Source organism: Hypomesus nipponensis, chromosome 26 (assembly GCF_054491055.1).
Source record: "Hypomesus nipponensis isolate SF chromosome 26, ASM5449105v1, whole genome shotgun sequence".
Lineage (NCBI taxonomy): Eukaryota > Metazoa > Chordata > Actinopteri > Osmeriformes > Osmeridae > Hypomesus > Hypomesus nipponensis.
The window spans coordinates 535,451-562,046 of NC_140386.1; the positions used below are offsets into that span (position 1 = coordinate 535,451).

The following is a 26,596-nucleotide window of genomic DNA, read 5'->3' on the forward strand; positions in this document are numbered from 1 at the left end:
TTCACAAAAACTTGATTGTGCTTTTGATATTGTCAATATATTGCCTTTGATAACTGCAATTGTATTTTTGAAATACTACATACATTTAAGTTAATGGGAATTGCATTCAGCAATAGGTAAATAAGAACCAAATCATCTAAATCTCACTCATATTTATTGGATTACAAATATTGCATGAACTAATTTTATTTGACAGGTAACTACATTGTTTCCTAAATGTGCGGGTTTGCTCAGATCAGATATATATGATGTATTTTCTCCCTTCTTTATAATGTAGCTCTTTGAGGCAAATTTCCCAAGATCTTGCAAGTCCGCAGAACACTCAACACTCCAAGAAATCTCCTTTGCTGTGTCCAGTCTCCACAGTCTCTGGACACTGGGAGGAATAGATGGACCTCCACCGCCCCTTCAAAATGGATGGCTCCTCCTACCTCCCCACTCCTCTGGCTTCCCCAGCCCTCATGGTACTGGCCTCCACTGCTGAGGCAGGCCGTGATGCCTCCGTCCCCTGCCAGGCACCCCGCTCTTTCGGGGTCCCTGTCTCCGTAGACAAAGACCTCCATCTCCCCTTTCCATCAGCTTCCTACACCTTCACATCCATGTACCACCGCCAGGGGCCCATCTCAGGGGCTTTCTCTTCCAGAGACTTCCCTGCCTCCTTGCTGCACCTCCATCCCCAGTTTGCCAGCCCCAACCTGGACTGCTCTTCTCTGGGGATGCTCAACCATAGCGGGGTCGGGGCCTTCAGACCGTTCTCCTCCCCACCTGAGGAGAGGGAGGCTGGGGGGTACCACTCAGCCTTCACCCCCGCCAAGCGACCGAAGGGCTGCTACACAGACTCAGAGGGGAAGGGGTATGAGTTTGGTACACCAGGAGGGTCTCTCCAGGCTGTAGCTGAGGACGCTGGGAGGAAGCTCTTTGCAGTGTCTGGTCTCCTGTCTGACGGAGAGGGTTCGTCTAGCCCTGAAGAATACAAGGACGGTTGTAAGTATTCTCTTTCTTATGAAACAATACAGCAACCACCAACAGTAACAGAAGGCAGAGTGGTACTCAAAACGACACACTTAAAAAAAAAAAAAATAACTGACTATGCTCTAACGCATTACAAATAATAAATAAAACAAATAATTTTGTTCATTTAAGCGCTGCGCTCATCCAATATTTTGGAGGTTTGCACAGTGGATTGCATTTAAAATACAATGCAAAAACATAATACAATTTTTATACACGGTATGTATATACATTTCAGATGTATGTATAAACACATCAGAGTGTTTGAAAACATATGATGAAAGTCTTTGTTTGCCATCATTAGACATTCATTTTTCCTATACACATACAGTATACACAGAGACAAGCATATGGTAAGATGACAGACGAAGTGAAGGTCTGAGCCAGCGACATCTTTTCAGAGATAACGAGGTGGCAGGGAGAAATAGACAGAAGGGATGGAGAAGAAGGATAGAGATGCACCAGCTCAGCTCACAAAGACACCCTCTGCTCAATATGGCCGCCCACGCGACAACTCTTGATTTGTTGACAAATGAGTGGGAGAGGTGTCAGTCATAGTGGCAGGCCCAGACTGGCTCCTTATTACGCTATGGGATAATTGCTTGACGGCGCGGGGGCACAACGTTTGCCTCTGCCCGAGAGCAAGAGCGGAGAGATGCGCATGGCATGATGGGATATCAAACCCCCCTCATGGCCTCCACTAAGGGGGCTCCTGCCAGATGAAAGCACCAGAGAGAGGACCCACAAGCCCAGACAGATCAGAGGAGGACACCAGCGAAAAATAAGGACAATGAGAGGGGGGGGGGGGAGGAGCAGGGAGGGGGGTGGGAGGTGGAAGAGGGGAAATGAGACCCCCTCATATCATCTAAAAGAAACTTTCATCCCACATACATCAATGACCTAGAATGGGGATGAGTTGCCTAAGGAAAAGTTTTTAACTCTTGTGGCTTGTGTGTGACTTTTTGACTTCTAAGAAAGTAGAACAGTGTGTTGGGTGATTGACAGGGCCAGGGTGGAGGCTTGGTGGCAGAGTGGCAGAAGTCCCAATAAGGAACTCTAATAAGGACAGGAGAGATGTCAACACAGGAGGGGGAGAGGTGTGTCTGTCAGTAAGATTGTGTGTGTGTGTGTGTGTGTGTATGCACATTTGGAAAATTCGATTTGGGGAATACAGGCAAGGACAGAAACAGGGGCATATATTTTGGATGAGACAGTGTCTCATTAAAAAAAAAATCTAACCCACTCTGACCCTTCTACTGCTGATATCAGTTTGGAAATGGGTTTTTCAACAATGGAAGCAGCTTTTCTAGTTTATCCAATTACATTAAAGCTCAGGCAAAGTAAGAGCTTTAATGCAATTGAGCCGCCGGCACTTTTTGTAAGTCTGACATGTGGTTCCTCTTGGCTGGGCAACAGACCAAGTACCAAAATCTTACAGTATATTTTAAGATTCAAATCTTTGTGGGGCTGGACTACTATACTGTACCTCTTTGTGCAAAACAACTACAAACAGTAGACAAAAAGCACACAGGAATTTCTGTCATACAGTCATTGGTTACATATATTTTATTACCATCATGAGGCATTAGTCATGAAAGTAATTTGTGTGTACCTGCATATGAAATCCAGAAACTTCCATCCTACATTATCACAACACAGTTCATCTATGGCTATCCCTGAACGCGTGTTTGTTTGATACAATCTGCCTTCTCAGTCGATCAATGTCTCCTTTTCCCATTGAGTGTCTATCTACTGTGTTGCCCCAGACTGGATCTGTTTTATGAAGAAAACATTCAGACACGCTTGTGTGTTCTGACAGCTGTTCAAACAGCCCATGTTTCAAAGGGCAGATGTCTTCACTGGAGCGAGTCATGCTTATTTTCCTGAGGGAGATGCTTTCAACTTTGGGATAGCGCTGGAACTGGAAGGCCTGGGTGAACAGGAGTGAGAACAGAGGAGTCCAGACTGAAGGAAAGCCAATGTGCTGTTCTTCATACATCTGTGTCCTGCCGCTGTAGACTCAATGAAGCAAGTGTGGAAGAAAGTTCTGTCTGTCTCCACTGGAACAGTTGTGACTGCCAGTTCAGGTTCTGGGTTTTAAGTAGCAAGATACCGGCTGATTGGTGAGAGAGTCTTCAACACTTTAAAATCATTCCCACAATAATGACCAGTTCAATACAAAGTGATTGTAGCAAAGTGTCTTTGAGGCATGAGGATCAGATGACAGTGTTAATAGAGAAAAGGGAAAACGAAAAGAACATACAGACAACAAATTATTCTATCAGGCAGATACTACATCATTGAACAGGACTGTCATCAAAACATAAAGTAGGTTACAGTAGGAATACATATGAATAAATCACAAGACAGAATAAACAAACAGATAATCAGTTCATAGCTTATCCACTGATTGTGATTCACATAAGCATGTAAGAAATCTCCCACTTGAGAGAGAGTTGTAACTATACCCATATGCTGGGTCCTTCTGTGTTATGTTGAATCCACTCGTCCCCTGGTGTGTCATCAACCTCTTGAATCAGACACAGAGAAGAGGGAAGACTTGCTTATAGGGATCAGTAGCCATGGGGTTCTGTGAATAGAATTTGGAGGGGTGACTGGAGTAATTGACACAACTAGAAATGAGAGCAATGCTCAATAAGGACTCAGCACACCAGGGACTCTGCATGTGCTGAGCGTTGAAGTATCCTAGGTATCTGTTATGAATGCCTGTTACTAACTGAGTAACACCCTGGCCATTCAGAATCAATATTGTATATACATGTTAGACTTGGAACATGGGATTATCTCCCATGTCATGTTTGATGGGTTTAGTTTGTTCTAGGCATGGCTTACAAACTGTTTATTGTGTGTGTCTGTCTGTCTGTGTGTCTGTGTGTGTGTGTGTGTGTGTGTGTGCATGTGCGTGTGTGCCAACTTGCCGATTATCACAGCTGTGGGCCTATTCAATAACTGAGAGGGTGTTTGAGAGGCATGTTTCCTGTGAAGCTGTCGTTCAGAGGAGGTTGTATTGATAGAAGTGTCCTATTGAAAGACATTGTGTTTACATCCAACTGGCAGACCATTGGGGATCAATAGCAGCCGCTCGATCCTCATGCATACACATAGTATCTGCCTGGTTTTTAATCCCAAGGTGCGTGCATTCACATGCACACACACATTCACACATATACACACACAGAGACACGCGCATGCAGGAACTCATTGACATACACTCACTGCTCTGTCTGCTTGTATTCATACTTTGTACCTATGTTATTTCTTCATACTTTGTAACGTGTTGTTTATCTTACAATGTTCTGTAGCACATTTGTCCCATCTCCAAAGAACCAGATACCAAAATCCAGTATTACAGATGCCGTTCCAATCACAATGGGAGGTAGGAGCGTCAGTCTAGTAGCCCAAGTCTTAAGGATCTAACATTTAAAGTAGGCAGGACATTCTACATATCAGATTAATGAAGAGTGTGAGACCAAGTCCTGGTCCCTGCTCTCCAGTCTGTGGAGTAGGCTACATTTTGTTTCAGGACAACATGGTCTGTGAGATGAGGCAGCATAACGGCCGCATTCATGGAATGGCCCTCCTGCGTTGGAGCTGGTTTGTTCACCTAATGTACCCCTTAGAGAGGGAGCCTTCATTCTGCCTGCTCCGGTCAGTGCTATGCTCTTTTTCGGATTGTGTGTGTGTGTGCGTGTGTGTGTGTGTGTGTGTGTGTGTGTGTGTGTGCGTGTGTGTGTGTGTGTGTGTGTGTGTGTGTGTGTGTGTAAAGAAGAGGTGGATATTGGTTATTGGTGATAATGAGCTAAAGCATTTATTAGATTAACGACACAGTCAACCATCAGTCAACAAGCATAGTGACACAAATCTACCAGTTTATCCTCCTCATACAATTAAATAAACTGTAGCGTACACAAGAGGGTAAAGAAGTGAGAAAAAAGGAGCGAGGGAACAGGGGAACGGAAGAGAGCATAGAAAAAGCAAAGAGAGGGGCTCATTACAAGAGCAGGCTGAGGGGTTGTTAAAACAACAGCTTGTTTTACCAGAGCCTCCATCTCCCTCCGTCTCTCTGCCAGCACCTGATCGACCTGCATAACATCTGCCTCTGATCTCACTTCAAAGACCAGAGGAGGGTGACCCAGAGTGTATGTGCCTGTATGTATGTCTGTGTGTCTCTGCACGTGTATGCATGCATTCGGTTAGGTGGATTGATAGGCTAAGAACGGTAGGGTCGGCTGGCCTGTGCTGGACGGTTGAAGGGGGCTGTAGGTGGCAGGTTGAGTAAGGAGCAGGACACACACATACTTAATCGGTGCTGTCCTCTGAGTGTAACAAATCAGTCAGGCAGATAGAGGGCAGGAAGGGCAACCAACCGGGTTAAACACATGCTGCTAAGGAGCACCTCAGACGATACCCTCATACACCAGCCCTGCTGGGACACTTCCCAAAGACAAGTGTGTGTGTGTGTGTGTGAGAGGGAGAGAGAGAGAGAGACAAAGTGAGAGAGAGGGAGAGAGAGAGAGAGACAGAGAGAGAGAGATCATTATTTGATTCTTTGAAGCAAAAAAAAACGATTGTGCTTTGCAAACCTAGAAAGCCTGCTGCTGTCTCCGCTATCCTCAGGTCAGATATGACAAAGGTTGGCCCAGACCAGTCCTAACCCCTGGTGCTATATCGTAGGTATGAAAAAGTTACTCCCTTTACTCCATAAAGAATACCAATTCACTCGGCTCATAAATCATTGGCTCAATAATTGGTAGGAAAACAGCATCCGGCAGTATATAACATTTTATGTGTCGTCTCAGCTTTTTATTATGGTGCTAATGAGTGGCTGTATCTCATGGTAAAGATGGGCTTCGCTTACAAAGTCACACGCACACGCACACACACAATCCAATACTATTCCATCATAAGCATGCAGATTACGCTAATTGTCTCTCAATAGTCCAGACAAGCATGTGCTGTAACTAACTGAGTCCCTACACATTTAAGTAAATAAAACAACACCTTTCTATACTTAACTTCAGAATAAGTATGGGGAGTCATCATCAGTATCTAAAATACATTTAATTGAGCGAAAGATTATTGATGTCTTACCCCTTAGTGCAAGTAACTTTACACTGCATTATTGCTACAGGTCAAATTTGGCACGATGTTACCCTTCTCCTGTGTGGGTGGACTAGTGTGTATCAGGGTTCAGATCTTACAGTAACTGGAGAAAATCCAGTCTCATTAACCAGGCTAAAGTGTGGCTTTTGAAGCCCTGATCAGTCAAGTCGAGAAGATTGAACTTCCAAACCCCAGTGGTCTGGCTCCAGAATGGGCTGTGTGACTCTATTGAACCAGAAAGCAGAGGAACAGATCTATAGCTGCTGGTGCTGCCAGGGCCCCTTTGTTCTGGCATGTTAGCGGACTGGGAGTATTGCTGGGGCGTATTGATGAGACTCACACAGGGCTGCTCTCACCAAGGCTACGAGCACACACCCACGCCCATACTCACACACACATTCTCTCAGCAAGGCTACTGTGTTTGACCACTGCAGTGTGAAGGGCCCAGTACACTCTGCTAACCCCGGCCCAGTCATATTCCAGTATTCCTAAACCAATGCTGGGGGATACATCACTAGCAACGCAAAGGCTCTTCCTCAGACAAGTCTGAGAATTTTGTTCAGGACATCTTACCACTGTATCGTTCTCCAACTGATCTCAGCCTTCCTCTGCTTTTTTCACATACAAGCAGCAACAATAGGGACATGTGTGGACTAAGATATGTACACATCTAAAGTGTGTGTGTGTTTGTGTGTGTTCTCATGGTAGAATTATTGCGGCAGCGCGAGTGTTTACAGGCAGAGGGCCAAGCGCGTGATGATACAATCAGCTTTGTAGGATGAGCATCTCATTTCCTCCGTTTGACCACTAATTGAAAGGGAGCGAGACAGAGATAGAGAACAAAAGCGAGGGATCAAAACGGGGAACGAGAGAAGAGGTTTGAGAAGAGGAAAGGGTAGAAGAAGAATGAGAGAGAGAGATACCAGTCAATGTGTGGTAAATCACTGAGCTGCGTAATAGTGATCTGTATTTTAAGGGCCAATCTAATTACTGGGTAACGAGGGGCTTTGATTTCTCTATTAGCCCCCTAACATCACCTCATTCACACCCCACCCCAGCCTCCTCACACACTACCACTCTGAGGGGAAGAGGTTGAGACAATCATGACAGGGAACGATAGGTTTGAATTAACAGCCCGGCATGTTGTTGCGCTCAGAGGGATTTCTTCATTCAGGTGGGTCATTCATAGTTCAGATTCAATAATGAGAGCAGTGCACCATGGGTAATAGCCTGTCGGTGAAGTGCCAGCTGCGTATGGAAATGGAAAGAAGTCAAACCGTCTCTGTCTCTTACTCTCCACCCCTCCATCACATCTGGATGTGTGTAAAACTGAGCGAGAGAGAGAAGCCAGTTGTAACTTCTAGGATGCCCGTGACAGCTGCCAGTTCTGACTGGCAAATGGATGAATCAGAATGAATGAAAGGATAACATTGTGTAGGAACCAGGGTAAGATTTTGAAAACTTTGGCCTCTGTACTTTTGTGAGTACAGTCAGATTTAGTCGCTGGCAGTCTAATCTTCTAATGACCAGCCACAAGGATAGTCACACTTCCCCCTTGCCTTCTCTCCTTTCTACTGATCTGTAAGTCACTATCAAATATTATTGAGCCATCCATTTTAATGAGGCCAGAATGATTAAAGTTGGGAGACTGTAGCTAGGGTTTGATCTCAGAACTACAAGAGTCCAGTCACGGACCCAAGGCAGTTTCTCAGTGTCTCATTGCTTGAAATATGGAGATGATTGGCTAAGGACATGTCTGGACATGTCCACAGTTGATGGAGCAAAGACAGACGGTAAGTAAGGAGAAGGGATAGGAAAAGGAGGAGAACAGAGAGCAGCTGAAGGGCATAATGGTGTTTGGGGCCTTTTGCTCTGATTGACCTATGGTCGATGTATTGATCTCTTAGCTGTAGTTAAAGGGCTCTGGCTCGAGGTGGTTTAGAATTATTCACCTTTGGGTTCATTATTGTGGGCCAATTCTACCAGGATGTCTTCCGTTTTATTCTATGTGAGTTACAGATACCGTCCTCTTGTGAAGTCGGTCTATTTGTCTGTAGCTTGTAATGTACGTATCTGTCCTACTGTGAAACGGAGGCCAATCAATGTGCTACAAGGGGTTGATACAGATCTTATTAGTCAATGCATGATGATTAGTGTCCTAATAAAACATTGATTTCACTTCTTAGGGCCAAGAGGTGGCAATTCAGGTATTTTTAAAACATTAAACACAATTGATTGAAAAGTAGAGAAGAGCTAAACAAGTTCTCATCCGATTGGCTGGTGGTGTGATGTGAGGTGGACGTAGTGGAGAATATGTGAGAGAGAGTAATCGTACATCACATTCGTTTTTTTTTAAATATATTGCAAAGCTAAGAAGTGAAATCATCCGGCAACAGTTGACAGCCTGCCTCTATAGGCTCTCTATAGCAGATGTGTTACTCCAGGGCCTATTATGTTGCTCATTAAATACCCTACCTCTCAATAGGCCATTATTTCCCCAATAAAACCCGGTGGCGACCCACAGACTTTCCTTTTCCTCTGCACTTCAGAGAGGGAACCTCACAGAAAGTGAAAAGCCCTGACTAATATCCTGCATGTGATGGCTCAAAATGGGAAGCAGGTTGGTTGGCATGGGCAACAGTATGGGGGCATGACACAGGTGTGGTGGGAGCCAATAGCTTTTATGACTCTGATCTCCTGTGAATGCTTGCCAAGGACCAGCATGTAACAACCTCCCAAGCCCACACCGACAAGCATGCACCCATGCAGACACATAAACAGAGTATGGTTCACACACAAACATACACGTACAACTACACACACATGTTGCAAGTTACCCACAGTTTATGCTCTCATTATGACTTCATTGTTCTCTTTCATTTACCAAGAAAACTGTTTGATGATTTGGCCAATGATACCAGCCAGGATATGGTATCTGAGATTCTCTCTCTCTATCCATTAAGAACTGTGATTATTTATAATAAGTTGAAACCACCGTGATTTTTCAGACCACACGCAGTAGGAATTTGTGCAGGACAAAAGCTTGAATATAAACCATATTTGCAGATTATTAAAAAAAGGACAAAGCATTTAAGGAATAGCTACTATCTTTACTTCCTTCCAACCCTGCCATTCAAAAAGACATTCCTGAAACATGTCAATCAGAATTATACCACATCCTCAAGTTTTGTCACTTGGGGACATTGTTCACAGTGCCTTACGCCTTGTTCAGCCCTTCCATGGTCTGGCATAATGTCTGGTGGTGACATCCATCCATGATTTGATGTGACATTCAGCAAAGGTCACGTTACCCCTCTGAGCTGGGTGCATCTCAGCTGAACTGGCACCCGTCATATGGAGGCTGGCAGCAGCCATTAGTGTGCTGGAGGACTCTGATCTCTCTTCAGGGATTCACTTTGGCTTCAGATCTCGCTGGACTGCAGGCTGGTTGTCAATTGGGCTGGACAAAACTTCCATTCTGTGTCATTCTATCCTTAACATTTTTGTTGATCTTCTGGCTAATCTTTATCAGCCGAGATACAATTCAGACATCTAAACCATAAGATTAAGATATAATCTCAATATTTAGAACTCTACAATGCTAACTTGCATTTGTATCTGTGTGTGTTCTGTCAGCAACTGGACAGTTTAGATAAGACTGGAACATGGCAGAGAATGGATGGCAGCGCTACATGGTTTAGAGTTAGACAGTCGAGGGAGGAGAGTTGGCCAGACAAACAGAGAGAATCCATCAGCTGCTGTTATATGGGGCAGGAGACAAATCCCTGCCTGTTGTATGGAGGGGATGGTTAACTAGCCCCACAGGCAGGTTTTACAGCCCCCTCTTGTGTGTTTGAGACCCCCCAGGCTGGGGAGATGAGCCTGAGTGATGCTGACTCTTCTGGGAGGAGGGGTGGGGGGTGCGGTGGGGGTGTGGAGCAGAAGAGGGCCAGCCTACATGTGAAAGATTGCTGTGAACTAACAACTGTCACTCAGACACTATATAGTGCTCTCTCTCATTGCATCCACCCACACATACACATGCACACACACATGCACACACACACATGCACACAATTATAGTGGATAATTGGGCAGGGCAGAGGTGAGGGAGATATGTGGGAGCATCCAAAAGCAGAAACAAAAATGGATAAAATATCGGAAAAATCTAATTCCATTGCTCTTATCGCGGCGCCGCTCTGAAATGTTATTTGTGCAGTTAATGCTGTTATGAATTCAATTTTGGCAGAGAGATTTTATTGTTTACTAACGCCTGCGTGTTCCGGGCCAGGGTGCCCAGAAATCCTGGGAACGCTCGATGCGTGTCGGTAAAATTCATTTAGGGCTCTGCCAGGGATGCAAACACCAGGGTTAGGAACACGCAGAGAGCTGCCACTTTCCCCAAGAACGGCTTCTATTTTCTTCCATTTGTATTTTATTTAAATAGAAGCCATTTAGTCTTATTTGGTTCCTCATTAGGGTGCTCACATCCTAATATATGTCAGGGAAGGGCACATGGTGAGGCGCCTGTCATACTGGGGGTGTCATCAGGGCTCAGGTGGGACCGTGGCGGTACAGAGGTGCATGCTGGGTAATAATGAGATCCTCTGGGTCGATGACCACTGCATGCTGTTGACCACTAACAGGGTCCTGTGTTACAAACTGTCACAACAGCCAGGTGTGCTGTGACACTGTAGGGTTTTCGCATGTTAAGCCTGATTAGCTTCCATTATGATTGGTGGTTGGGAGCTATTGATCAGAATGTGTTTTGTGCTTTGTATTGACTATATGGACTGGGGCTACATTGCTGCCATGGCATTTTGTTTGATTGATGGGTTACAGGGGTAAATCACCTCATCATGCTGTAAAATCTTGATATAGTAGTCTACACCTTCTCTTCCAGCTGCCAGCTTATGGCAGCAATCCATCACTGAAGCCCAATGGACCAGGTACACTAGGGTAATGTTCCTATTGACAGGCTATGATGCAAGCACTATGGAAAGTGTGTGAGTGTGTGTGGGGGGGCATATTTGTTTATTCTCTCACATAAAAACATGCATAAACACGCACAAACACACACACACACACACACATCCATTAAGGATCTTAAAACGCAGACCTTTCTTTCAGTCCCACCTTTGTGGTGTGTTTGTCCCTGTGCATGTGGTCCTACTTGTGTTTGTGTATGTGTGTGCTGCGCATGTTGCTGTGTTACAACATGCAAATGTGTGTGTGCTCCAACATGTGAATTTATGTGTGTGTTCCTACTGTACATGTGAATGTGTGTGTGTGTGTTTGTGTGTCCAGGTATGAAGGGCCTGTTTGACTCCCAGAGCCCGGTGTGTCCTGTGTGCCAGGCAATATTGCGCCCCGGGGAGATGCAGGAACACATGGAAGAGGAGATGGCCAGACTCAAACAGCTCCACATCAGGTACAGCGCACGACGGGAACTGTCTTGGAAAACAACATACAATTCCATCGTTTTCCCTTTAGTTTTTTAGTTTATTTCTTTCTTTCTCCTTGTCACACCACGGGTGATCTGTGTGTTTTTCAATCAGTCCTTCATTCGTAATGCTCTTTCATGCACATAGAGAAGATTGACGCTTTCTATTGCTTTTAGGTGTGTTTAGGATTATCATTCTTGTAAACTGGAGGGGGTCGGAGGGGGTCCCTGCCTCCCCACCTCCACACACACACACACACACACACACACACACACACACACACACACACACACACACAGCCTTTACAGAGTCTCCCTGTCGTCTTTGTTACTTGACTATAATGTTAACAAGCTTCTTCATTGTTCTGAACATATTTCAGACCCCACTAGCCCCAGGTGACAATCACACAGCAGGCAATTATGCCTCTGTAATTCCAGATTTTGGCTCTCGCCATCAGCACACACACTCACACACTCACACACACACATTACCTGCTTAGTACACAAGAATGATTCCTTCAATAAAGATATTACACACCAAATCTGCTTAACGACTCTGTCGGGGACAGTAATGGTTTTAAATTGAACTTGGCCCTTGGGTCTAAGCTATGTTTGTGCACGCGTGTGTGTGTGTTTCTACATTGGGTTTTCATGCGTGTATGTGTGATTTATTTCACATACTTCTTGGAATGAAAAAAAGCTAGTGTATGGCGTTCAACATCTTCCCAACATGTGTTCTCTTCTGTTCTTCAACAGTGTACATCCAGCGCATGGAGACCATCTTTTAGGGACCTGTAAGGTATAAAACAAGGATCGGTGGCTACTCTGTTTCACGTTCAATCCTGTAAAAAAAAATGAAAAAACCTCAATGGCCATTTACATTTTTTTTTCTTTGTTTTCACAGCCACTCTCGTTGTCTCTACAAATCAAGTGTGAGGGGCGGTCCCCCAATCCTCGTTCCCCCGAAGACCTCCACTCAGACAGGTACCAGGTGAGTACAGCCCCCGGACAAGATGGCCACCAACTTCACATTCCATCCATGCCCCCTGCCATTTGTTGATAGGCAGACAATGATTATTGTTTAACCCAGCTATCAGCATGCTGATATGGCATCCCAATACCTTCTATTGACTTACTGCCTGGGTTGTGTTTGTTCACATTTCTCTTCTGCTGCTTTTCTGTCTCTGTAGACGTTCCTTCGTGTGAGGGCCAACAGACACACTAGACTAAATGGTATGTTGTCAGAATTAAACAAAAATGACCATTACAGCTATTTGTCGAGTGTTTAACTTGCTGTGCCTTGCTCAGTGGTCTGGTGTATCAGTACAGTAGAGGGTTGCTGCTTTTGTAGTATGATGACTTTTGGGATGTTATGACGGTGGTGATTGGAAGAACGAAAGGTATAGAGTTACAGTACATTTAGAATTTAAAATAGCATTGATGTCTAGCTATTTTACTCACCCACAAACAGGGGCAAATCTAGGTTCCCACTTTTAGGGGTGGCTAAGCCCCTAGATAAAACTTATAATATTTCCTGTGACCCAGCAAAACAAGGGGGGCCTGGGGGCATGTTCCCCCAGAAGAAATGTTTGAAAATATCCTTTTAAATAGTTTCCTCCAGGGGGTTTTAGGAAATACATTTACAAATTTAAATGTAAAACACGAAAGAAAAAAGTTAAAACATTTTTTTTATTTATTGGGGGGGGGGGGGGGGCGGGCTAATGAAACCTTTGGGGGGGGGCTAGATATGCCCATGCCCACAAATAATCACTTTGTCATGATGTCCCAACCACTCCCAATGAGATACAGACCCCGCTCTCCCCCAACCCCATGACCCAGCGCCTGCATGAGCAGAGGACCTATTAACCTTTGACCTCTTGATATGTTAACAGTCGATGACCTCTACTGGTGCAGGTGCTACACCAAACCCGCCCCTTTACGCCCCCACAATGGAGCCCACCTAGCTCCTGACTACACACAAGCTGGTAAGACACGTATGTGATACAATACAATGCAAACAGCAATACACATCACCATTCTGAAGGGTAGAAACTACTGTAGTTAAACAAGTTCTAGAATAGGATACAGGAGAGTTAAGTGCAGTTTGCCCACTACCATCCTCAGCCACTGTTTAGGCTTATTAGCTTTTATTGGGTCTTCTGCAGCCCAGAATAATGAGTTTCCAGAGACCCAATAGGGAGGCATAGGCCTCCCCCGTTGGTAATACATTCATCCTTGTTCATCTCTGACTCTCTCCTTAACCCTCGTTATGTGTGGTGACTGGGTCACGGACTCTGCTCTCTTACTATCCCCCACGGCCACTGTCATCCCACTGAAATTAACGTCCCCTAAAAGTTAATGTTCCCTTATGCAATCTGCAGTTGGTGTTCTGCTGTATTACATTTTATGTTGTGGATTGTGTGTGCATGTGCGTGTGCATATGGGTGTAAGAGAGAGAAAGAGGGAGAGTGGGAGAATGAATAGAGATAGACAAAGGCTTTCTGCCTTATCAGTGAGATGATCTTTTATCACCTCAAAGATACAAAAGTGGCAACTCTCTACTTTACCTAGCTTGAAATGGCTCGCATGAGAAGATGATAGAAATTGTATTTATATTGGCACAAAAGACTCAGCATACAAATGTAGTCATAGCCAACCACTTTACTTTGTTGTTTCCCAGTCAGGATTGGAAAGCTGAAGAGACGGAAGCCTGAGGAGGGGCATGTACGTATGTCATATCCGGTGCACAATTTCACATCCTGTCTGCCAACTCAATAGTTGTATTGTATCAATGCTTTTCGCACCTTACCATGGTACCATTTTGGGACAGTACACGCTTGAGGCCATTCCAACATGTACGTCAGACCAACAAATGATGGCTAGAGCAGGTGGATGGAAGCCAGGTCCTTCATACACACGACACACACGACACACACACACAGAAACCCTGGGCACACAGAGAAACCCTAACCCGTCAATGTTTACCCCTAATTAGGCTCAGAATGCCAACGTGTACCCATGTGGAAAGGCTGTGGTTTCTACCGTCAGTTCACAGCCTCCCAGCCCCAAGAACACACAACCACAGGAAACCCTGGAGCCATGAGAGACAGATGTATTGACGTGTGTGTGTGTGTGATTTGTGCATGTGTTTTCAGGATGGCCTTACCGACCTGGGGGGAGATGAGGATGAGTGGAGTGAGAGAAGGAGGATGACATCCATACTGGGGGGATTTAAAGGTAAAGCGCACTCATGAATACCACGATCATGTGCATTGGTATGTGTGTATAACAGGATTGACAGAAAGGCACTGAACTTTTCAAACCAAACTGACAGATATTTGGAGATGGTGCTTGAAAGATAAAGTTAAAAGCACTTCCTCTTGGCTGAGCAACATCTCAGAGACATCATCTCGTATAACATTTCTTATCCACGACCACTTGCACTTTACGTCATGACTGTTTTTATGACAGCTACCTGATATATCAGACCTGCCTGCATAAACAAAGGTTGAATATGGTTATATATAATATTGAAAAAATATTGAATATGAAAGCTTGAATAAAGGTTATATATAGATATGGTTAGGATAGCGGTACCAGCAGCCAGGTAACTGTTATATAATACAAATGTTATTCAGAATCTCTGATGTGACTCTCAGCTCTTGATATCAGTTACATAACAGCAGTCAGTGTGAGGTTGTGGTGTAGAAACCGAGAGGGAGTAAGAGGCCTGACCAACTGATCATGTCTGCGTGGTTCCCCAGGAGCAATCATAGTGAGCAGCAGTAAGACGAGGGAGGGTCGGGACAGCGACGCTGACCTGGACGTGGACGGAGATGATACTCTGGAGTATGGAAGAGCCCAGTATCCTTTCAGACAGACCACAGTTTCTCACACTCATGTAACCAAGTAGTTAACAGACACCATGCCATTTGATATTAGAACATGAACCCGAACTGTGTGATTAGTTCCAAAAACAACATGGCAAGCAACATTGAGCTTCACCATGGCTCTCGTACAATGTTTCCTCAGCATGGTTTTCCAGGTACACAGAGACAGATGTCATTCCCTGCTCAACAGAAGAACGTGGGGATGTGGAGGGGAGGGAGGCAAGGGCGGGCATCATGAAGTACGTGTCAGTCTTTGTCATGTTTGCTTTGTCCAGCCAAGAAAAGGAAAAAAAAGTTAATTTGCTGAACTTTGTTTTTTTTAGCGGTGGCTCGGAGTCTGATCGATTAACGCTGAATTGTTCCAAATGGAGAAATGAGGGTCAGTCTAGGTGTCAATATAACTGACATTACATGACCAATCTGTGGTGTAAAGTTATATACCCTCATAGCCCTCTCTTGTTATAGGGAGTCCATCTACCAGCAATGGCGAGAGTAACAAACTAGATAACAACATGACCATCCTGAACACGACCTGCAAAAACAGTGATATTGAGATGTAAGTTGAGTTTACTATGGTGTGGAAGGTTTGATGGATCGAACTTTGTGTGTGTGCATGTGGATGCATTTCCGAGAACTCAAACTGCCTACTTCTCTCATAGCTCAGCCTCGTCTGCATATGAGAAACTGAAAAGTTAACACTGGGAATGTTACTTCTGTTGTCATGCTCGGTGTCCATGTTGGCTTGCAAATAATTGAATCTGTCTTTGGTTGACTCTTGAGCATCTTCCTAACTTGTCTGCTTCCACCTCACCAACCGTGTGTTTGTTTGTGTGTGTGCGTATGTGTGTATGTTTGTGTTTTGGTTCAGGGCCTCTGAGGATTCTGCCTTAACAACACTGGATTCTCTAAAAGCTCGGATAAGGGATCTGGAGAAGCAGCTGTCTAAAGGGGACAGATACAAATGTCTAATCTGTATGGTGAGGCATTGTTGAAAACAAACTCAAATTCTGTCTATGTCTTTACATTGAAAATGACTGAAGTCTAAAGACGTCATAGGTACAGTATATATACAATGTGAATTGTATTTGTATGTATTGTAGATATATATGTACAAGACTTACAAATACAATCCATATATATATAGTATCTAAGTACATTAGTCCACAGGGTCAGTCAGATCATTATTGGTTGAGGTGGTAGATAACAGAGATACAACATAGGTCCACACAGTGCTATAAAGTGCCATGTGTCTGTGTTTCATGGACACAGAATAGACTATGGAGAAAAAAAACACATTGCTGCATGAATACCAGAAGGACATAATACAGTAAATGGTAGTCTCAACTATGTTTTGTTTTATAGGACACATACACAACTCCGCTCACATCCATTCAGTGCTGGCATGTTCACTGTGAAGAGTGTTGGCTCAGAACTCTGGTAAGACTGTCAATTTGGAAAGTTTTTCCCATTTATTTGGGTGAAATATACTTAATATAAAACAAACAAACTAAATGTATTATCTTAATATTATTTTTTAAAGATTAAACTCCCCCCCATTCGATCTACACACTGTACTCCACAAAATGATAAAAAAAAAAATATTAACTCATACAAATATATTAAAAAGTGAAATATTGTGTTTTCTTCAGAATAAAGTTTCCACTGACAATCGTTTAGTTGGATAGAAATTAAAGTGATTGTCCATGATTTAGAAAGGCACACACTGTGTAACATCCCACACTGCATGTCAGAGCAGAAACCAAGCCATGAAGACTAAGGAACTCTTAGTTGATCTCTGAATTGGTTCACTGTATAGGTCAGGGACGATTTTAAAATAAATACTAAAGTTAAACAGAGAGAGAACCAGGCTCCATCATTATGAAATAAAAAAGTTTGGAATGACCAAGACTGGCAGGCAGTCAGTTACCAGGCAAGAAGGATGAGTCAGGGATGAGACCAAAATCCCAATGGTCTCTCCAACTGATCTCCAGAGGTCCTCTGCAGAGCTTAAGGAGCTGGCAGAAGTGCAACCATCTCTTTAGCGCTCCACCAGTCAGGCCTTTATGCCAGAGTGGCCAGACAGAAAACATGATTTGCCTGATTGGCTTGATTGAACAAGCGTTACTTCTGGCAAGGCCTTGGTACCGCTGATTATGCTATGCAGCCAGGGGCTGGTGAACCAGGCAGGATGAAGAGAAGGAAGAGAGCAAAAAACAAATACAGGCATCCTTCAAAAGAATCTGCATTAAGAGACCTCAGACTGGGCGAAGACGGGCCTTTGAACACACACTAGAGCGTGGTATTGTTTTAAACAAACTAAAGGAAAATCAAGTCTTGACATTCAAAAGGATTTAAGTCTTAACATTTGTGATGCATGAAATATAAAGTATAATAGTCTATACTTTCAGTTCTAGCAAAAGTAGTGAATACAGGTTCCAAAAAGAACCACAGTGCCATCTAGTGCCATGTGCTTGTCCTTCACACAGCCAAGGCGACAGCGGTCGTGGCTTCAGGACAAGCCTCCGGATGCCCTTGATCAGCCCAGCCAAAGGTGGAAAATCTATGGAGACAAAAAGATTGCAGTTCACCAACACTCCTAATCCAACATATCTTGAGACATTAATAATTAAAGTAATGGTGTGCAAAGCTGCTAAAGGCATGCCCAATAATACTCAAAGCTGGAGTTTCTGCTGAAGGCTCTTCAATGAAGGGCTGTGAATAAACAAAGTACTGTGAATGATGGTTTCACAATTTTCAATTTCTATCAAATTAGCCCATGTTTAAAACATATTTTCAGTTCATCATCATGGGGTCTTGCATGTAGATTCATGATTGAATGATTGATGATTCTTGGATTCAGCATTTGGAATAAAACTCTTTCAATCCTACTTGATTTCAAATTAAATGGAACTGACTTCAACCATGATATTTCAACAGAATATATTTGCGTGTAATACCGAGTTGTGAGTTGTTGTGCTCTGTCTTCCAGGGGGCTAAGAAGCTGTGTCCACAGTGCAACACCATCACTTCCCCCGGAGACTTGAGGCGGGTATACCTGTGAGAGCACAGGGCATCACGAGATTTAAACTTATCAGAGGGGAACTGCTGTAAGGACAGCTGGCCTGTCAGATACTGTATCCACCTTTTCCTCTCATTGATCCACAGTACATTTCCCACTTTCCAGTGACTCAGTGGGGTATCACATGGCATACTGGAGAATATGAAGACAGACTGAGTAGTACTTTGTATTTGGGCCTCTAATCTGCAGTTGAGCCAGTTGTAAGACTTAATGCAATTTCAACTACGTTTTCAAGTACATGTGTAACTATAATTTAATTTGAAAAAAAGTTATTCTACACTCGGAAGCTCAGGCGTTGAATGAAATCTGTTTCACTCTTTGGACTATTTTAAGGATTTTTATAATAGTGTGTCCGTTTTCATGAGAGAGAAAAAAATCTGGCACATGTACATAATTTTCCCAATGTTTGCGATCGCCTCTGTATAGATGTGGCCTAAACAACTCCCTTTGTGTGCACAGAGAAGCTATGGCTATTTATAGCTAAACCTATATCTTTGTTTATATAGGGAAGGGGGACATAACAATGCTTATTGCAAGATTAATTGTTGTTTTTGGTTTGTTTGTGTTCCTTTGTACAGAATGAATTATTAGTGTTACAATTAATAAAAAATGGATCTCTTCCATGGATCCAACATGATTTGTTGACCTCAGGAGATAATATATTTGTCTTTATTTGATTTATTTTATGTCAGCTACAGTATGTGTCATATGTTAGAAACGTACTTTTTGTTGTGGTAACATGTTGGAACATTTTCAGTCTAGTCTGATTTATTTAGTGCGCTGGATCTTAAATTTCATACATTTTTCCATTTTAACTACAGTAAATTTGGTTTTCTCTAACAGTTAGGCATTTTTTCCAATAGTTACTGTAAGATTTTATTAATTGACTTTTGGTCAAATAAAAAGCAGTAGTGGAAAGCTACAATTCAAGATCATTCACAATTAAAGCACAGTACACACTGTGCATACACTCACCTACCTCACTACTCTCATTGTATGCTGCCCCGGAATATTTTTTATTAGGTGTGACAATAACACTGCTGACATACCACTCAAATGTTTTTCACCCACATGCCGGCTGGGCCAAGTGTGTATTGATCCATCTGTTGAGAATTTCTACTTTAATAAACAGGCCATAGAAGCTAAGTGTAGAGCACTGTACTATATTAAACAGGCCACAGAAGCTTTGAGTAAGCCCTTGAAGAGGCATCTGGTCACATGACCTGAGGTCCTTAACCTGCTATCTGTTTGGATGCTGCAAGTAAACATAGATATAATGCAAGCAGATGATTGGTTGATGAGCTGATGGGAGGAGGTGGTAATTGAACCTGGCAGCAAGGTGTCTCTGTGAATCAGTGAGACACACATTCCCTCTCTCCCTCTCTCTCTTTCTCACACACACACACATACACACACGCACTTACACTTGACAGAACACAGTGTTAGAGTCACTGACTAACCCTGATTAAGGACTTTTTTCATCACTCAGAGACATTTCTTGACCAGACAACCCACACAAAAGAAAGGTAAGAACTTCTGAATGTATTTGTGTTTTGAATGAAGTAATACACAGCTAATACGGAAGTTTTCCTAATATGTACTTTCACACTGTACGTACAATGGGTTGGTATTTGTGTTTAGTTTATCTTGGTTTCAAATGTTGAGCATTCAATGTCACTGAAAATGATGTGATTGTATGCCACCTCATTTTATAGAGATGCTATTGGATAGGGCACCCATCGATAGGACCAAACAAAGAACAATAATATGTTATTTTTAACAAGTTACATCTTTCCAGTGCTAAAGACTTGTACAACAGATAGTGTGTTGCAACACCTTTGTATAATCGATTACTGAAAATACTTCAATAGACCTCTGCTTCATATTATAAATTATCCTAATAGCACAGTAATCACATGATGCAGATTTATTTAACACTGTTCCAGACAAATTAATTTTGCATTAGTACAAGCAGGCTTCAGGTCACCCCACTCAGGGTTGGCCTTGATTCTGGGTAATCCTCCTGCTTGACCTACTGTGACTTCATTAAAGGACATTTTAAATGCAACCCTTGATTGACTTGATTGATCTGTGCAACCCTGTTTGTGGAAAGTGCCAACCTACCTTATACAATGCAGTCTAAAACTGTATTTCTAACCAGGTCCTAAAATCTGCCAGAAAAGTGTCCTACAAGTATTACGGAAATTGTTTTCTGACGCGTCTGATCAAATTTGATTATTGATTTCAAATGAGACAAATAGCAGCCTGTGTACATTACATTGTCAGTGGTCACAAGTGGCAGTGTTTAAATCTGTCATGTCTTCGCTTTCCTCCGTGGTTTTAATGATGTGGTAACATAAAAGCCTTATTCCTAAATATGGTCAGGCGACATGGTGGTTTAGAGTAGCTAATTCCTTGGATCAGCAGATTAGAATTAGTATCTGAACCTTAAGGGCTGGCTGGCAATCCAAGCTCTCATCTTGGATTGGCTTTTCTGTGTAAAGTGTGCCAGACACCAAATTCATTTAGACAGAAGAGGGACTCTTTGAAGGTCTTGACAAGGAATGAAGGGTGTTCAGTCCCCTTTACACTGTACTCCAAAGTACAGAGTTCAGTTACAGTTACAGTTCAATAGACATGTGCACCATTAGCATGTTATAATACTACAATCAGGCAATAAGATAATAAGATGGGTGAGCTATGCACGTTTTCTGACTTTTCTGGGGTGATCTAAAAAGACTGATACAGTGTGATCAGGCCTCTTGCCACAACATGACCTGTCAGAGATCGTTAAGCACCAATGAGTCTATAGTGTGCTACCAACCTAATACACCACTCACACAAAATAAAAAAAGATTTGAGATTAACATGATCTCCAATTGCTGTTTGCATTAAGCAACTATGGCAGTACACCAAATACTTTTGTTGTTGTTGCCAGTTTCACCTGAATTAGACTGTTCATGTTTTTCTGTTACATTGTTCATGATTCTGTTATATCTCTATTCACAATCTTGTGTTTCATTTTTCTCTCTTCTGTCTTTTCTTTCTCAGTGCTATGTCAGGACCGAGACCTGTGGTTTTGAGCGGCCCTTCTGGGGCAGGTAAAAGTACCCTGCTGAAGAAGCTGCTGAAGGATTATGAAGGAGTCTTTGGCTTCAGTGTGTCACGTACGTTTGTGTGTCTGCCTCTTTTTGGCTTCTGTCCCAGTACTTCCTGTCAGGAAAGGATGTCAGGCAGTTTGGTATTTGATACTGTCTGAGCCTAATTTAATCCAGCCTAGTTTTTGTCGTACAGTGCCATATACAGTGGCATATCCTTTACCTAGCTCAGTAATGGAACAAATCAAAGTAGCCAAATCTGGAAGACTAAAGCATTCATTTTAAATTACAAATCAGTGGTATTTCTAACAACCCTATTACTTAAATGTAAAGATTACTAGAGTTTCCTGAAACTGTAGGGGGAAAAAACAGCATTTAATGTTCACTGAATGTGTTCTTCCAGATACAACAAGAAACCCCCGTCCAGGGGAGGAAGATGGCAAAGGTACAGTATGGCTGTCCTCACTATCACAGCACTCAAGTCTGCACACAGAGAATATCTTACTTATTTTCCGTCATGCAGCCAGGGTTGTTGAATATTATTTTGGAGAAGGTAGACTGGCTTTAAGAAAGGTCTAACTGCTGTCTATTTTAAATTAACAACCAGTCTAGCAATTGGAATTGGAATGAAACAGTAAACATATGTGGAGGTAAATATTTTATATATAATATAACCCTTAAATGAATGACTTATTGGAACCTACCCATTCCATGACGTTATATAGGTCTAAAATGGAAAAGGTGTTGTATCTTATGACATTTTATCAAACAGTTAATGCTGTCTTTGATGCATATTTGATAAATACATAAACTGCTTTACAATAAGGGGAACATTTATTTTTTCATTTTGCATTTAAAACTTTTTTTTTTCTTCAAAAATTAAATCCATGTGCTGAAAAGAAGCTATCAAGATCTGTGAGAAGGGATCATACACACATCAAAAGCCCATGGATGTGTTCCATGTTTCTCTGGAGACTAATATGTTGAATGCATAATGCAAAATGCATAGAACATTGACTGAAATATTTGTAGATAACAAGAGTAGACATGGATTGCTCAAGAAAAGTACCAATGGCTTCACAATTAATTCTGAAATGCAACTTTGAGTGCTCCAGAACATTTTATTCCAATTTCAATATTATCATTGGTGTTAAAGACACATTTCATGAGACATTTATGGAATGCCAAATATGTAAATACTAAATACCATGTACCACAGATCTTAAAATAAAAAAATCCTGGACACAAATGACCTATACACTATACTGTTCACTGAGGAAATGTGAGTGAAATTGATCACTTGACAGAAACTTACAATTCAAGAGGCAATGGATTTTCTCTTTAAATCATTTCATCCCTTGATCCTTCCTCTGCTTTGTCAGCACAGACCTCCAGTATTTCCCTTTATCCTTTTGTGCCCAAAACCATCTCCAAAGCCTCACCTTCCAGCTACTTGTTTACTCAATCCCATACTGTACATACCAACCAACAATGAATATACATTGCTTCTTACTCCCAAGTGAACTGCAGAGAACTCTCTTAAATAAAACAGGGGTAAACATCTTTCTCTACCTTTTTGTTTTCTCCATAGGCTTGAACTGTCTCCCTTTGCTTCTGGGAGCTACGTTACTGCCCGTGGCAGAGGTCTTATCCTCTGTCTCATCCGAAGGTGTAGATATATATCCTGATTTTGTGTTCTATCGAATCACAAAATACATAAATGTGACCTAAAAGTGATTCATAGACCCAATTACTACGAGAGAGTGTGATGGGGGTTACTTTCATCATCCAGGAACATTGTTAAGAAATGTACTGTAGATGATTGTAGTTCTGAAGAAGACTACATTTGACAGTCTTAGGAATTCAAAAGGTCAGTTTGCACTTTGGAGTAACAAGCTTTGAAAATAGCCCCCTGTGATGCATCGCTAGTTGCTGCCTGTTCCTAAATTTCAAGAACTTTTAGTATTCCCATTTTTTTTTTCACATAGCCAGAACTGAAGATACTCAACACACCATTAGCATTACAACAGTCATATGTAAAATAAAAAATACGTTTTTGATTCTGCTTATTGCCATCACTTGATACATAGATTTTTGGTGCCATTTTGGAGCATAGAGCTGCTTGAGTTGTTTAGATTACGAGCATTATTGCTCCTGGATGAAAACTACCGACTAACGTTTATGCCTCCTAAATAACGTTTTTAATGGAGACTTTCAAATTTCAAAACCATTTTGATCTCAGTTTATTGTGCATCCTATGTTTATCCTGTCATTCGCAGTAAGACAACTATCTTTTGTAGTTATCTTATCTTTTGTATATTTTTTGTGACCTACTTCAGTCTGGAAGTCTTCCTCACAATGTTGTCATGCTAATGCGTGTGCTGATCTCAGTGTCTTTGGTGACAGGAGACCTGTGGTTGTAGTTGTGGTAGTGACTTCTGTGTTGTGCCACAGCAGTAGATCCCTTGTTGTTGTCAATATTGACATACATATATGTGGCAGAATAGGACTATTCTAATGGTAAAGACAACACAGAAGGTAGTTGCCAGTCAGCATTTGCTTGCACCCTCTCTCTCCTTTTTTTCCTCAGTTGTTGTTTTGAGTCTGAAATGAACATTGTTTAAGTAGGTTTTAAATGAGAAAAAATAGCAGTTCCATTTTCTGCAACCTTTTTCTTTCTCTTGTGTGAATTATTTTACTGTTGTTCTGAGAATTTAGTGCATGATTTTATAGCACTTTTGTGGTGATACTTTTAAAAGTATTTCAGTAGTTCCACGACAGAAATAGTATATTTCTATTTTTGAGAGAAAAATATCCAAATATTTTCGCAATCTCAAAATTGTATTATGTTTTATCCTTTGTACCACCTCCAGACTATCACTTCACAACCCGGGAGGCTATGCAAGAAGGTATTGACAAAGGGGATTTCATTGAGAATGCAGAATTTTCGGGAAACATGTATGGAACGAGGTAAAGTATAACACTTGATCCCAAGACCATATTTTCTTGCAACACTTAAGTTAACATCCAAGTTCTTCTCCAGAAAATACATCTATAGACATCTTAAATTGACCTTGAGGATAAACTAGGTCAGTAGAAAGAAACTGAAAACAGACGGAGCTTTAAACTCCATAAGACCAGAAAGGTAAAACAGAGCAGTTCACCACCTGGTGTTAAGTTTAATCTCTTCCCCGGTGCTCAAGATACAGTCCTATAAGTAGGATCCATAACAATCCTCTTACCTTATCCAAGTTTACTAAAATTACCATGAGAATTACAGGAAGAAGGGAGTGTTACTTTGTGAATCCGTTAAGTGCAAATTTGTCTTGTCTATCATAACCACATTACATTATTTCCTGCTCATAAAAACGTAAAAAGTATCCTAATGATTTCAAATCAAAGTAAGAATCCAGTTAATGTTCTTTCAACAGTAAGTCTTCAGTAGAAGATGTACGGGCAAAGAACCTGATATGTATCCTAGATGTGGACATCCAGGGTGTCAGGAACATCAAGCAGACTGATTTGGATCCCATCTACGTTTCTATTCAGCCTCCCTCCATGGAAATCCTGGTGAGCATTCCACAATCTAGTTAAATCACTGAAATTCCTCATTTCACACCGCCGTTGACACCAATGGGATTCTATCATAAAGTCGGGTTCCAATCCTCACATATGACAATGTGAAATGTAACTGTTCATTTACTGATTTTTTCAGGAGAAGCGTTTGCGGGACAGACAGACAGAGACGGAGGAGAGTTTACAGAAGAGGCTGGAGGCAGCAAGGATTGACATGGAAGAAAGTAAGTTCCCTTGAATGGTGTGAAGAACATAGCAAATACTTATAGACATTTGGTTGGTTAAAGAATACGATTTTTAGAAATAGGCCTTGAGCTTGTACGTGAAGAAACACACTGTTATAGATGAATTGTGGCTTAATTTTCTTCCTTGTCCTAATTGTTTTTTGTTTATATTTGTTGTAACCTAGGCAATGAACCAGGAGTCTTTGACCTTGTCATTGTAAACGATGACTTGGATGAGGCCTATGAGAAGTTGAAAAATGTCCTCCTTGAGGTAAAGTGAGCAGTATCTGCACTATATCTCAATCCATGAGTTGAAGTGGTGTCATAATAATGACACATTAAGTGATCTTGAGGATGAATTCACAAATTTTCACACACATAATCTCTGTCTCAACAGGAAATACAGAAAGTCCAGGAAGCCAACAAGTCATAAGGGGGTGAGCAGTGATCGGCCGAATCCCATAAGGTCCCTCAAACGAGTAACACAGCCTTGAACTCTGGCATGAATAACACTATGTTTGATGATAAAACACCATAAAGAAGCAATAAGCCCCCCTGATATCAGTTTATTTTAACCTTCTGAGAGTTGCTTGCCACAGAAACTGCTGTGGGCTAGTCAGAGGAACAGACACAAGGTATTTTGATTCTTTGATGCAGTTTTTTCTTTCTCCGTCACTATATGGAATCTGGATAAAAGAATGGGGCACTCATAACTTTTGTTGTGTGTGTAAGAAAAAATAGCCTTCTCTGCCAACTGGTTTTACTGTGATGTACTGTAGACAGGTAGGAACCACTGCCAAAGCGAATACTAGACATTTGTTTTGTCTTTATAATTCAAGGTTTAGAATTACATTTAGCTTGTCCTGTTGGAAAGTTTTGTGGGGCTTTGTTTTGTGTTCAGACACAATTGGATATTAGTAAGACTAATCAACAGTGAAACAAAGGTTAGGAGTAAAACTGTCTTAGCTGTCAAATGTCGGACTAGATGTGTGAAACTTAATTTAAGATATATTATAATAGATCTATTTGTATGCACCTGTCTTTTCTCAGTAGCAATGTGACAATAATAAGCATCCACACATTAATAATCTTATTATTATGTATTGAGTCTTATTTCACTGTAAGTTTCTGTACTTACAGCATGTAGTGTT

At 42.0% G+C, this 26,596-nt stretch overlaps 2 protein-coding genes across 3 annotated transcripts; both read left to right on the forward strand.

Moving 5' to 3' along the window:
• The first annotated feature begins 357 nt into the window (after window positions 1–357).
• rnf220b (ring finger protein 220b) lies at window positions 358–19,168 on the forward strand. The gene is made up of 15 exons (XM_084692941.1): window positions 358–984; window positions 11,443–11,566; window positions 12,335–12,377; window positions 12,483–12,569; window positions 12,769–12,811; window positions 13,471–13,563; window positions 14,259–14,302; window positions 14,734–14,815; window positions 15,343–15,442; window positions 15,624–15,707; window positions 15,792–15,847; window positions 15,934–16,024; window positions 16,337–16,445; window positions 16,831–16,905; window positions 18,458–19,168. The coding sequence occupies exons 1-15, from the start codon at window positions 390–392 to the stop codon at window positions 18,527–18,529; spliced, it is 1,698 nt and encodes a 565-aa protein (XP_084549067.1). The 5' UTR covers window positions 358–389; the 3' UTR covers window positions 18,530–19,168.
• Window positions 19,169–21,602: 2,434 nt separating this feature from the next.
• On the forward strand, window positions 21,603–25,878 carry guk1b (guanylate kinase 1b). 2 transcript variants are annotated; one of them, XM_084692948.1, is made up of 8 exons: window positions 21,603–21,714; window positions 22,049–22,090; window positions 23,237–23,314; window positions 24,519–24,615; window positions 25,077–25,215; window positions 25,361–25,445; window positions 25,631–25,716; window positions 25,843–25,878. In XM_084692948.1, exons 1-8 carry the CDS (start codon window positions 21,603–21,605, stop codon window positions 25,876–25,878), a joined length of 675 nt encoding a protein of 224 aa, XP_084549074.1. The 2 variants fall into 2 exon arrangements, with proteins under 2 accessions (XP_084549074.1, XP_084549075.1); XM_084692949.1 differs by lacking the exon at window positions 23,237–23,314.
• Window positions 25,879–26,596: the final 718 nt, after the last annotated feature.